Source organism: Leptopilina boulardi, unplaced genomic scaffold (assembly GCF_019393585.1).
Source record: "Leptopilina boulardi isolate dan_hultmark-lab unplaced genomic scaffold, ZJU_Lbou_2.1 LbouV2_55, whole genome shotgun sequence".
NCBI lineage: Eukaryota > Metazoa > Arthropoda > Insecta > Hymenoptera > Figitidae > Leptopilina > Leptopilina boulardi.
The window spans coordinates 1,907,113-1,920,450 of NW_026138000.1; the positions used below are offsets into that span (position 1 = coordinate 1,907,113).

General features: G+C 24.3%; 2 protein-coding genes across 2 annotated transcripts; one reads left to right on the plus strand and one right to left on the minus strand.

Moving 5' to 3' along the window:
• The first annotated feature begins 3,067 nt into the window (after positions 1–3,067).
• Positions 3,068–6,738, plus strand: LOC127290196 (endocuticle structural glycoprotein SgAbd-4-like). Its single transcript, XM_051318633.1, has 2 exons — positions 3,068–3,183; positions 6,038–6,738. The coding sequence occupies exons 1-2, from the start codon at positions 3,112–3,114 to the stop codon at positions 6,416–6,418; spliced, it is 453 nt and encodes a 150-aa protein (XP_051174590.1). The 5' UTR covers positions 3,068–3,111; the 3' UTR covers positions 6,419–6,738.
• A 4,607-nt stretch (positions 6,739–11,345) lies between these two features.
• Positions 11,346–11,925, minus strand: LOC127290127 (endocuticle structural glycoprotein SgAbd-2-like). The gene has a single exon (XM_051318515.1). It carries the CDS (start codon positions 11,883–11,885, stop codon positions 11,475–11,477), a length of 411 nt encoding a protein of 136 aa, XP_051174472.1. The 5' UTR covers positions 11,886–11,925; the 3' UTR covers positions 11,346–11,474.
• Positions 11,926–13,338: the final 1,413 nt, after the last annotated feature.

The window sequence follows — 13,338 nt, forward strand, 5'->3', positions numbered from 1 at the left end:
ACACATATGTTAAATTTGCATATATAAAACACTTGATGTCCTATTTTTGTTTTCCCATAGTTCCACACCCACATATATATACATTTATAAATATACAAATAATACACTCCCATAAACTGCGATCGAGACCTTCCATTAAAACGACATTTAGAAAAACTCTCCCTCTAAATCTTATCGGTATTAGTATTTTTGAAACATTATATTATTTATTCAAAGGTTTTATTAGATTAAAATTTTTAAAAATTAGTATTAAAAAATTATTTCTTGTACTTTCATAAAGATTTTTTTTTCCTAACAGTAAAAAGAAATTAGAAATCGTATTATAATAATATTAAAAAAAAATGTTTCTGACACATTTCTATCTTGAGGTTGTCAAGTCTATAAATAAAAATATATATTTAACTGTTTATATACATTAAATAAATTTTCTTCAAGACTGAATCAATTTGTTATTGATTAATTAGAAAAATGTCCTTCCTCTATGTAAATAAATTGTTCTTTATTTATTTTTTATTTTTTTTTATATATATCAGACTATTTCGGGGAAAAATTACTAAATATAATTAATTATTATTAATATATAATTCATTATCTAATAATACATATACATATATAATTAATATATATTTAAAAAAGTAAAAATTACCGACCGACGGTAAAGTAGGAATCTACATTACCATCAGTCGGTAATTTTTCATATTTTCATTTCCCTGTTTTACCGACTGATAACAGAGGAATATTACTACTTTACCATCAGTCGGTAAATTTTTACATCTAATTTAGTTAAAAATAGCTAATATTGTCAGTAAAATCTAAAGTGAATTTTTTTTGCTTCAGAAAATTATTAAAAAAATAACTAATTATTTATTAGTAAAGAGTAAAAAAAACAAGAAGGTTGTAATAATATTAGATGAAGATAAAAATCTCTCTTTTCATTCATAAAGAAAATAAACCCCGCACTATTCTCACACAAAAAAAAAGTTTATGTAAACGAACCATCGATTATAAGAATTGACAATGCATTAATATATTAGACGTATATCTTCCTTATGGGTGTCTTCATTGTTATTCATGAGAATATTATATAGATGAAAGTGATACTGGCTATTGGATATCTTAATTACACCAACTTTATAATAAATTGAGTGCTATTAAATAATAATGTTTTTAGTTTTTTTTAATTTAAAAAAATATTTATATTTTTTACTAATACAATAGCATTATAAACTATATATATATATATATTTTTTTTTCCAATTTTCTAAAGAAAAAATTTGTTCGAGATTTTACTCAAAATTAGCTAATTTTAACTAATTCAAGTGTATAAAATTACCGACTGATGGTAAAGATATATAACTCATTTACCATCAGTCGGCAAAGTATGAAAATAGAAATATAAAAATTGCCCACAGATGGTAAAGTAGATATATATATTTATTATCAGTCGGTAAAGTAGGAAAACCAAAATATAAAAATTACCGACAGATGGTAAAGTAGTTATATATCATTATTATTAGTCGGTTAAGTAGAAAAATGAAATTATAAAAAATTACCGACCGATGGTATGGTAGATTCCTACTTTACTGTCGGTCGATAATTAATTATTGAAGAAAACTTTATTTTAAATTAATAATTTTTAAATTATTTTATAAATTTAATTTTATATACCTATAATATTATTTGTTTCTCAATCTCATTGTTTATTTTTTTAAAAATAATATTCTTGATAGTATTGTTATATTGAACAATATATAAATATATATATAAAATAAATATATGTATAAAATTAATGAAAATGTCTTCTCCATAAAACATGTAGTTTATCGTTGAAGATTATTTCTGTACTAGAATGAATAATGACATATATCTTTGTATCGCTGAGATATCTTTACATCCTATACGATATTTTGACAGATTTATGTTGTCCTCTGTTGTTGCTTTGTGAAATGAGAAAATTACATAATTTCATAAATATATATATATATATATATATATATATATATATATATATATATACCAATAAATAAAGTTTTTATGAATACTATTAAATAAAAACATAATTAAAAGCAATCAGGAAATGTTTATCGTCAAGTTAATAGTGTCTGTAAATATTTCGATTGTTTTTGTTCTTGCATTAAAAAAAAAAAAATTCTACAATGTAGAAAATCCATTCAAATAAATATAAATTAGGCTAAAATAAAATTCTATTTAAATAAAAATTTTAACAAAATTAATTTTATTGATATTGTTCATACGTCTCGTAAAAAAAATGTTAGGTTATGTTTATGATTAGTTTTCATTAAAAATTTATAGGTTATATTTATGATTACTTTTATTAAAAAAATTATAGGTTATGTTTATGATCGTTTACTAGTTTTAATGAATAATATATGGGCAATTATTTTTATTATTATTATTATTATTTTATTAAAAACTATTACTATTAATATTACAATTATTATTGTTATTACTTTTATTATTATTATTATTATTATTATTATTATTATTATTATTATTATTATTATTATTATTATTGTTTTACTATCGTAGAAAATATAATTGCGTCATAAAACGTACGCAAAGTGTCATAAAAATCAAAGTGAAAATATATATACATAAAGAGGTTATTCCTAAAAAGTATAGTGTTTTTTGTCTCGAAAGAGAGAAAGATAATTTAGTGCGGTGGCGTCTATAAAGAAGTTATGACAATTGAGTAAGTATCCTTTAACGATATACTCGATGACATTTAGCTCACTGCGACATAGTGATCCTAAGGAATCTTTGATGTATATGGTGTGTTGTTTTCATAGATATTGTATACTCACACATACATTTACAAAAGATACGATTACGGATAGCAAATATATGCATACACAGCATCCGTATATGTGTACCCTTGGCGCGTGTAAATACCTTCCCATGTTCAATATATATTTTTCTCTCTCTCTCTCAATATATATATATTTTATATATTGAGAGAGAGAAATATATATATATATATATATATATATATATATATATATGTAGAAAAATACATATATATATTTTGCAAAGATGGCGGGGTCGTGAAACATCCTCAACCTCGCCGCTAATGCCTTGAGGGGTATATAAATGCCGAGTGCTGCCGGGCTTGATAAACACTTACCAGTCAACGATTATTGCTGCAGCATGTTCCCATCTTTGGTAAGCGTCGCTCATAAAAAATAAAAGGGTGGTTGACAATTTTTCATTTGAGAAAAAAAAATTTCCCTTTTTAACTATATAATATACAAATGACGCTTTGAAATGAAAACGAGGTGGAAATTAGTTCAGTTATGTGACGCGCGCGCTCCCGTCGCTTTTCTTATATTATTATTGCATCGCATCGGACGTTGAGAAACGCGAGTGATTTTCGTGAGTGTCAAAAGTGCCATGTTTCTCAATAATTGGATTATTTTTAAATATTAAATTAATTTTAAATTACCAAGAATTAGGAGGATGGGGAGAAAAATAAAAAAAATTTTTGTATTTACTTATACAAATGTTCAAAATTCAAATCCCGATTTTAAAACTATTTTTTTGTATTGAAAAAGCTTTGAGTTAACAAAATCTGATATACTTTTTACAATAAAGAATAGATTGCAATGAAACTTGATATACAAATTTACATTGCAGTAAAATGATATTAATTTATACCATCGTCAACTAATATTAATTTATATCGTCATCAATTAATGTTAATTAATGTCGTAATTATCTATTATTAATAAATATTAATTTATATCATCATTAAATAATAATGATATTAATTAATTACGATATTAATTAACATTTATCGACAATGATATAAATTAATATTAAATAATGCCATTAGTAATTAATGATGATATAAATTAATATTAATTAATGTCATTATTAATTAATAGCAATTGATATCGTCAAAAATTAATAGTAATTCATATCGCCAATAATTAATATCAATTAATATTATTGTTAATTAATACTAATTATTAACGATTAATTAATAATTAATTAATATCGCCAATAATTAATATTAATTAATAGTAATTATTGGCGATATTAATTAACATCACTTCATGATAATATGAATTATTATTAATAGATGATGATATAAATGAATATTAATTAATGACGATATTAATTAATATCACCGTTAATTACTATTATAACTTTCTGTTAATTATTATATTTGTCGTTAATTATTATTAATTAATATTAATTAATGTCATCATTAATTCATAACGATATTACTCAACATTAATTAATATTGATATGAAATACTATTAATTGATTATAATTAATAACGATAGTAATAAACATTAATAGATTATGATATAAATTACTAATAATAAATGATGATATTAATTATTAACAAAATTAATTGAATATGATGTAAATTACTATTAATTAACAATACCATTAATTAATGTCATCAATTTACGTTAACAAACATCGTCATTAATTAATATTACTATTAATAAATTACGGAATTACTTTACATTAATTGTAATTAATCTATATTACTATTTATTAATGACGATATTAATTGACATTTATAAATGATAATAATAATTAATATTAATAACTGATTATTATTAATAGTCTTTAAATTAATTATTATTGATTAATGACGATATTAATAAACATTAATCGATAATGATATAAATTAATATTAATTAATATCGTCATTAATTAATAGTAATTCATACTATTATCCATTAATGTTAATTAATATAGTGAATAATTAATATCGATTAATGTAATTTTTAATTAATATTAATTATTGATGATATTATTTAACATTAAGCTATGATGATATAAATTCTTATTAATCGATGATGATATAAATTAATAAAAATTATATCATTAATTAATATAAATTAATATCGTTATTAATTAATAGTAATTCATATCATCAGCGATTATTAAAAATTAATATCGTCATTAATTAATAGTAATTCATATTATCATCGAATTATGTTAATTAATATCGTCAATAATTAATATTAATAAATATCATTATTAGTTAATATTAACTATTGGCGATATTAATTAACATCAAGTGATGATGTTTTAAATTCCTATTAATAGATGATGATATAAATTAATATCATTATTAATTAATAGTAATTCATATCATAAGCAATTGATGTTAATTAATATCGTCAATTATTAAAGTTAATTAATATCATTATTAATTAATATTCATTATTGATGGCGTTAATTAACATCAATTGATAATGATATAAATTACTATTAATTAATGATGATATTAATTATTATAAATTAATATCATCATTCATGAATATTATTTTTTATCATTATCATCTAATATTAATTAATGTCGTCTATAATTAATATTAATTAATATCATCTTTAATTAATATAAATTAATATCATCATTAATGAATATTATTTTATATCATTATCAACTAATATTAATTAATTTCGTCTATAATTAATATTAATTAATATCATCTTCAATTAATATTAATTAATATCATCTATTTATCTATAAACTGCATATAAAAAAAAATTGTAGAACCTCATTTTTTTCAATTATTCTATAAATTAAATATACCAAAAAGTTTAAATTGACAAAAAAAAAGTTGAGGATATAGAAGGGTGGAGGGGACCATATAGTAAAATGAACAGAATGAATATATTGCGACACATATTATAACGAGCGTTAAAGGTGCGATGTAATGTATTATTCTTATCAAAAGATCATGAATTACTGCCTTGTACATAAGAGGATAGAATACAACAACATCAGAGACCGACATCGATACGGTCTATCCCACACTTTTCCATTCAGTGTATTAATAATTTATTCCCGAAGAATTAATTTTTCTTTCTTTCTTTTTCTTCTTTTCAACGAATTGTAACGCGAACATCTAACGATTGCTACGAAGCAATTTCCATAGAAAACGTTGCTATGGTAACTGATTCGTAGAATTGCATTAATATTTCTTGAAAAAATTTTTCAAAATTATCAATTATTTAAATATTGTTTTCTTTTTTTTTTTGAATATAGATAGCAGTAATTGCGCTTGCAGCGTGTGCTGTTGCGGCACCGGCTGATGAACCAATTCCCATTGTTTCCCAAGAATCAGATGGACCAAATCCCGATGGTTCATATAGTTGGAAATATGAAACTGGAAATGGAATAAAAGCCGAGGAAAGTGGACAGGTGAAAAATGCTGGTTCAGAAAATGCCGCTGTCGAAGCACAAGGTTCGGTATCATATAAAAATAATGAGGGTCAAGAAATTTCATTAACATATATCGCAAATGAAAATGGCTTTCAACCAGAGGGTGCACATTTACCAACATCACCACCAATACCAGCGGCAATTCAAAGAGCACTCGAATGGATAGCCGCTAATCCATCAAAGGAGGATCAAAATAATGTTTAAATTTATACAAAAAAACACACATTTTACTTTTTCATTTTTATATAGGACCTGCGATCTCAAAAACTGACCTTGATTATTGATATATTTGATGATTATATCGCCATGTCCCTTGTATGAATATTTTTCAATTTGTTATATTATATAAAGGACTGGTAATTTATTGTTGTACATATTTATTTTTTTTTTTATCTATAACTTGTATTTTTAGTGATTTTTTTTATTACCGCCTATTATTAAATATATTAATATATTTTTACTATACCACTATTTCTACGAGAGGGATGTACTTCAACAAAAATAAATACTGCGTTCGGTGAGAATTTTATATTTATTATTTTCAACCCAAAATTAATTAGAAGCAATACCTAAAATTAATTTGATAGAATTTTCATTTGTGATTTAAATTACGGTGCAATTAATTTAATTTAATTAATTAATTTAATTACTAATACAAAATTGTCATTAATTACAATACCGGAATAAAGGAGGGAAAAATTTGGAAAATTATAAAATAGATTTTGAAAGTTTTTTTCTTTTCTTCCCCCTATAGAAACTTGACCTATTCGCGTATGTGCGATGATTGCTGAGATTCAATTGAAATCTTCCTATATAACGTTAGGTAATCATCTGACAAGTATAGTATAATAACGATTTGTGTAGTATTTCAAATTGAACTGCGGCTAATATATATCCAAATGAGGACACACACAAGGGAATAGAAGAGAGAGAAAAACTATATATATATTTGCTCGTCCATTTGCTACTGAGCGCGGCACTATTACCTCATATAAATATATTGCTGCAATACGATCTCTGACCTCTACTTTTCATTATAATACTATAGATATATATAATAGTAATGAAGGTGCGTGTCTGATTTTTGTAAATTTTAATGCATTTCTGACACGTTTATATCTATCTCTAAAAAAAAAATTTAATTCCTTAATGAATATAAAAATATACAAGTTTCAAAAAAAAGAAATAATTATAAAAAATATTAATATTAATTGTTATAGAAATTAAAATTAAATTTGATATAATTTCCACAAAAACCGATTTTTCTGCAAAATTTTTATTTCACCAAAATAAAAAATATCAATAACAAATCAATAAATTTTAAGGGAATTGTCAAAATAAATATAAAGGGAAAATTCGAGAAAATTAATAATCGTCAAAGTGCTAACAAATATTTTATTTCAATAATTGTATATTAATTAAATTAATTAAAATTAAATTAATATTAATTCAATTAATTAATATTAAATTAATATTAATTCAATTAATTAATAGTAAACTAATATTAATTGAATTAATTAATATTAAACTTATATTAATTTAATTAATTAATATTAATTATTGACGATATTAATAAACATCAATTCATGATGATATGAATTATTATTAATTTTAATTAAATTAATTATTATTAATTAATAACGATATTAATAAACATTAATCGATAATGATATAAATTAATATTAATTAATATCGTCATTAATTAATAGTAATTTATACTATTATCTATTAATGTTAATTAATATGGTCAATAATTAATATCGATTAATGTAATTTTTAATTAATATTAATTATTGTTGATATTAATTAACATTAAGCTATGATGATATAAATTAATATTAATTAATATAATCATTAATTAATAGCAATTGATAACGTCAAAAATTGATATTAATTTATATCGCCAATAATTAATATCAATTAATATTATTATTAATTGATACTAATTATTGACGATTAATTAATAATTAATTAATATCGCCAATAATTAATATTAATTAATAGTAATTATTGGCGATGTTAATTAACATCACTTCATGATAATATGAATTATTATTAATAGAAGATGATATAAATGAATATTAATTAATGACGATATTAATTAATATCACCGTTAATTACTATTATAACTTTCTTTTAATTATTATATTTATCGTTAATTATTATTAATTAATATTAATTAATATCATCATTAATTAATAACGATATTACTCAACATTAATTAATATAGATATGAATTACTATTAATTCATTATAATTAATAACGATAGAAATAAACATTAATAGATTATGATATAAATTACTAATAATAAATGATGATAATTATTATTAACAAAATTAATTGAATATGATGTAAATTACTATTAATTAAAATTGCAATTAATTAATCTTATCAATTTATGTTAAATAACATCGTCATTAATTAATATCGCTATTAATAAATTACGGAAGTACTTAACATTAATTGTAATTAATCTATATTAGTATTTATTAATGACGATATTAATTGACATTTATAAATGATGATAATAATTAATATTAATCACTGATTATTATTAATTTTTATTAAATTAATTATTACTAATTAATGACGATATTAATAAACATTAATCGATAGTGATATAAATTAATATTAATTAATATCGTCATTATTTAATAGTAATTTATACTATTTTCTATTAATGTTAATTAATATGGTCAATAATTAATATTAATAAATATTATTATTAGTTAATATTAACTATTGGCGATATTAATTAACATCAAGTGATGATGTTTTAAATTCCTATTAATAGTTGATGATAAAAATTAATATCATCATTAATTAATAGAAATTCATATCATCAGCAATTTAATTTAATTAATATCGTCAATAATATATGTTATTTTAACAAATTCACATATTAATTAAATGGAAAAACTTAATTAAATCATTTTATGATGAAAGATTATATAATAATAATAATTATATAATTTTTTTATATAATCAAATCATTAAACGAAATTCAGAAAAAGGAAATCAATTTTAATAAAAATTAAAAATGATGATCATGTACCGGTTTTCTTTTGTCTTCTGCTACGAAACAAAATAATCCAGGGATGTATTATTAGGGTAACTAAGGAACTCTTTTTAATTCATCAATAATAATTAATTATTTTTTCTAGACCCCGTGTGGAAAAAGCCACGATCTTGCCCTCAAGAGTTCGGGGCCCCCGGCGGGGGCCCATGAGGGCTGATCCATATGGCGAATCCATGAGGGGCACCGTAGGGGCCCCGCATGGATCGCCCTCATGATCGATTAGCAAAATTTTCTAAGTCCAAAATTCAAATATTTTTTTATCACCAAAAAATTAATGTTTATAATGATTCACAACAATGAAAAACGCGTTTTTAATTAAAATATATTTTCACTTTTTTTGAAAATAACACTCACACTTATGGCGAATCCATGAGGGGCACCGTAGGGGCCCCGCATGGATCGCCCTCATGATCGATTAGCAAAATTTTCTAAGTCCAAAATTCAAATATTTTTTTATCACCAAAAAATTAATGTTTATAATGATTCAGAACCACGAAAAACGCGTTTTTAATAAAAATATATTTACACTTTTTTGAAAATAACACTCACACTTATGGCAAAATAGATGAGGGCCACCGTAGGGGCCCGCATGGATCGCCCTCATGATCGATTAGCAAAATTTTCTAAGTCCAAAAATCAAATATTTTTTTATCAACAAAAAATGAATGTTTCCAATGATTCAAAACAACGAAAAACGCGTTTTTAATAAAAATATATTTACACTTTTTTGAAAATTCGCCTGAGATGATTCATGATAATAATCATAAAGCATATAATTAATTATATTTTATAAATTGCATTTGATTGGAAAATATAATTTAATATCTTAACTTTAACTAAATGATGTTAAGCACTTTTCTTTGTTAGGTATTTTTCAAGTTTAAATAGCATCAAGAAGTTAGCATTCGTTTTGAAGTAGCGTGCGTAGCGTAGTTGGTAAAGCGTTAGACTCATAGTCCGTAGGTCGTAGGTTCGATTCCCCCCATGCGTTAGATTTATTTATTTCTCAGGTTTGCGTTTAATCATTAATTCTATGTATGAATTAATTGAAAAATGAAAATATCGGTTAATAGTATGCATAAATTACATATTTTTTAATTTTTTAATTAATTAATTTATTATTACTTTTAATTATATCCGACAGTTAATTAATTAGAACGTTAATTAATAAATTCAATTTGAGTAAGAATTTAATTTAAAATTGAATAATTATTAAATAAATATGTTATTTATTCATAACTTAAGCTTATTTATTATCAATTAACTTTTATTATTAATATTATTGATTAAAAAACATTATGGCAAACTTGAGGGCAAGATGAGGGCAAACGTGAGGGCCCATAAGGGCGCCCGTAGGGGCACCCTCATGGATCGCCCATGCGGGCGCCCTCATCGATGAGCATGTCGTTTCCATGAGGGGCCCCTATGGATCATCCATATGCGCCCCTCATGGCATGAGGGCGATCCATAAGGGCCCCCGCTGGGGGCCCACATCACTTTTCCACACGGGACGTTACGTAAATTAAATTAATTAGTTAAATTATAAAAAATTAGTTAAATTAAATTAATTAGTTAAATTAAATTAACTAGTTAAATTAAATTATTTAATTTTTATATCTTCCGTCACCGAAAATAGAGGTTATGTCAAGTAAAATTAAAACAGTTTATCGATAATAGTAAAGAATTAATTTTGACGTCACAATTCTTAATATGAATTTACAAATTTTTTTTAGATTTAAATACTTGAGATTATTGTTTCCGGTACAGAGCTATATTTTAATAAAAAAATTCATGTTTTTGAACTATGAATTAGATTTAAATTTTATTAACTAACGATGGTGCCCTTATCCTAAGGGTGCGTCCACAGCTCTGCTATCTAAATATAGGGTTGTCATGGTAACGTATAAGAGTAAGAGAAATAAAAACATACTTTATTTCTCTCACTCTTATGCGTTACCATGACGACCAAGGTGTGGCCGTACACTAAGGAATTTTTTAATAATACCACATTAATAAAACCAAAATAAATTATTAATCTTGGAATATCCAAATAAATTTTAATTACAAATAAAATTTATTTATAACAAAATTTTATAATAAATAAAAATTTGTAAATAGAAAAATTAATTTAAAATTTTTAATCTGTTGCATATAATGAGGAGGATTTCAGGTAATTTTTTTTACGTTTTTTTATCATCTATTTGTCGATTTGGATTAGCAGCTAGCCAATCGAGAGCACGTTGTATGAGTACTGGAATTGGCGGTGGTGTTGGTATATGATCACCTTGAAAAATGGCACCATTTTCATCAGCCTGCCAATCTAATCGAATTGGAGTGCCATCTTGTGAGGGCCAACTAGCAGTGCCTTGAACTGAGGCAGCTTCCTCTTGTTGTCCAATATTTTTTAAAATTCCACGTTCCTCATATGTAATTCCATTTGCAGTTTCGTATTGATTGAAAAATGTCCCATCGGGACTTACTTCCGATGATTGACTGAGAATTGGAATTGCCACATCTCTTTCTTGCAATTGTGGTGGACTTACTGACCAGCTTATTGCTAACAATGATGTAAAAATAATACTAAAAATCATTGTTTTATCTGAAATATATGATTAAAAAAGTATAAAACTACATGTAAAGTGTCGGAAAAAAATGAAATATTACTTTGGTTGTACAATGCAACACTGTACATGTGATTCTGTAGGTAACGTAATCTTCCTTATCGACACTTGATAATTACCGGTCGAAATTTCCCGCCGTTAATTATTAACAGTCGATAAGGAAGATTACATTTACCGACAGAACCACATGTCGTGTTGCACTGTCAGTACCAAAAACTTAATTATTAGGTTAGGTTAGGTACAAGTTAGGTTAGGTTAGGTTAGGTTAGTTTCAAGTTAGGTACAGGTTAGGTTAGGTTAGGTTAGGTTAGGTTAGGTTAGGTTAGGTTAGGTTAGGTTAGGTTAGGTTAGGTTAGGTTAGGTTAGGTTAGGTTAGGTACAAGTTAGGTACAAGTTAGGTTAATCATTAAAGGCCAGAGCAAAATAGAAACGTAACCGTTATCGCAATCGCGATATATATTTTTATATTATATATATATATATATTTTTTTTATTTTTTTTGGGGAAAAATAAAAAAAATTAATAGTGAAGGTGTGAACCTACCTGACACTATAGAAGATGTTATGATGATCCTTGGACGAAGGTACACAGCTTTTATAGGAAAAGTCACACATACACATACTGTCATTTGACATATTGCGTCAAATGTCATATTAAACTTGATACCGGTTCAGTCCACTTTTGAAATAAACATATATCCCTTTTTATTTAATGATTGGCCTCGACAAAGTGCATTTATAAATGACCATCAGAGACCTTCCCAACAATTCTTCATCTAATGCTGATTTTATATATATATATATAATTGTTGTTGTTATTATTATTGTTTTAATATATACATAAAATATATATGTAATATTATGCAAATCATTTTTAATGAGCTCGTACTTCTGATAAGTTCAACGATTAATTCCTCATAAGTCGGATCATATGTTGAAAAAATGGTGTTATTGATTCCGATAATTACTCTGTGGAGTAATTGCATGCTTCTTTGAAATGCCAACCTGAAAAAACGTAAAAAAACGATGAAATCCCTTTTTTCATTGTGGAAATACCCTAAAATGACGTAAATTTGAAGGTTATGGTGCCCTACAATAATCTGAATTTGGAACTTATGGTGCCCTTTTTCCATTGTGGAAATACCCTAAAATGAGGTACATTGGAAGGTTATAGTACCCTTTTTTCCATTGTGGAAATACCCTAAAGTGACTCAAATTTAAAGGATATAATAGAAAGGATGCGGTAATTGACTGTGAATTATGAAAAATAGCGAGTGGGGGACAATGGCAACTTTCCGATATGATTCCATCTTTCTATTGTGGAAGTACCTTAAAACAATGTATGTTAATTTAAATTATGTTCGCCTTCAATTGTAAAACTCCCCTAAAGGAGACACAATAAATTTACTTTTAAGGGGACATTC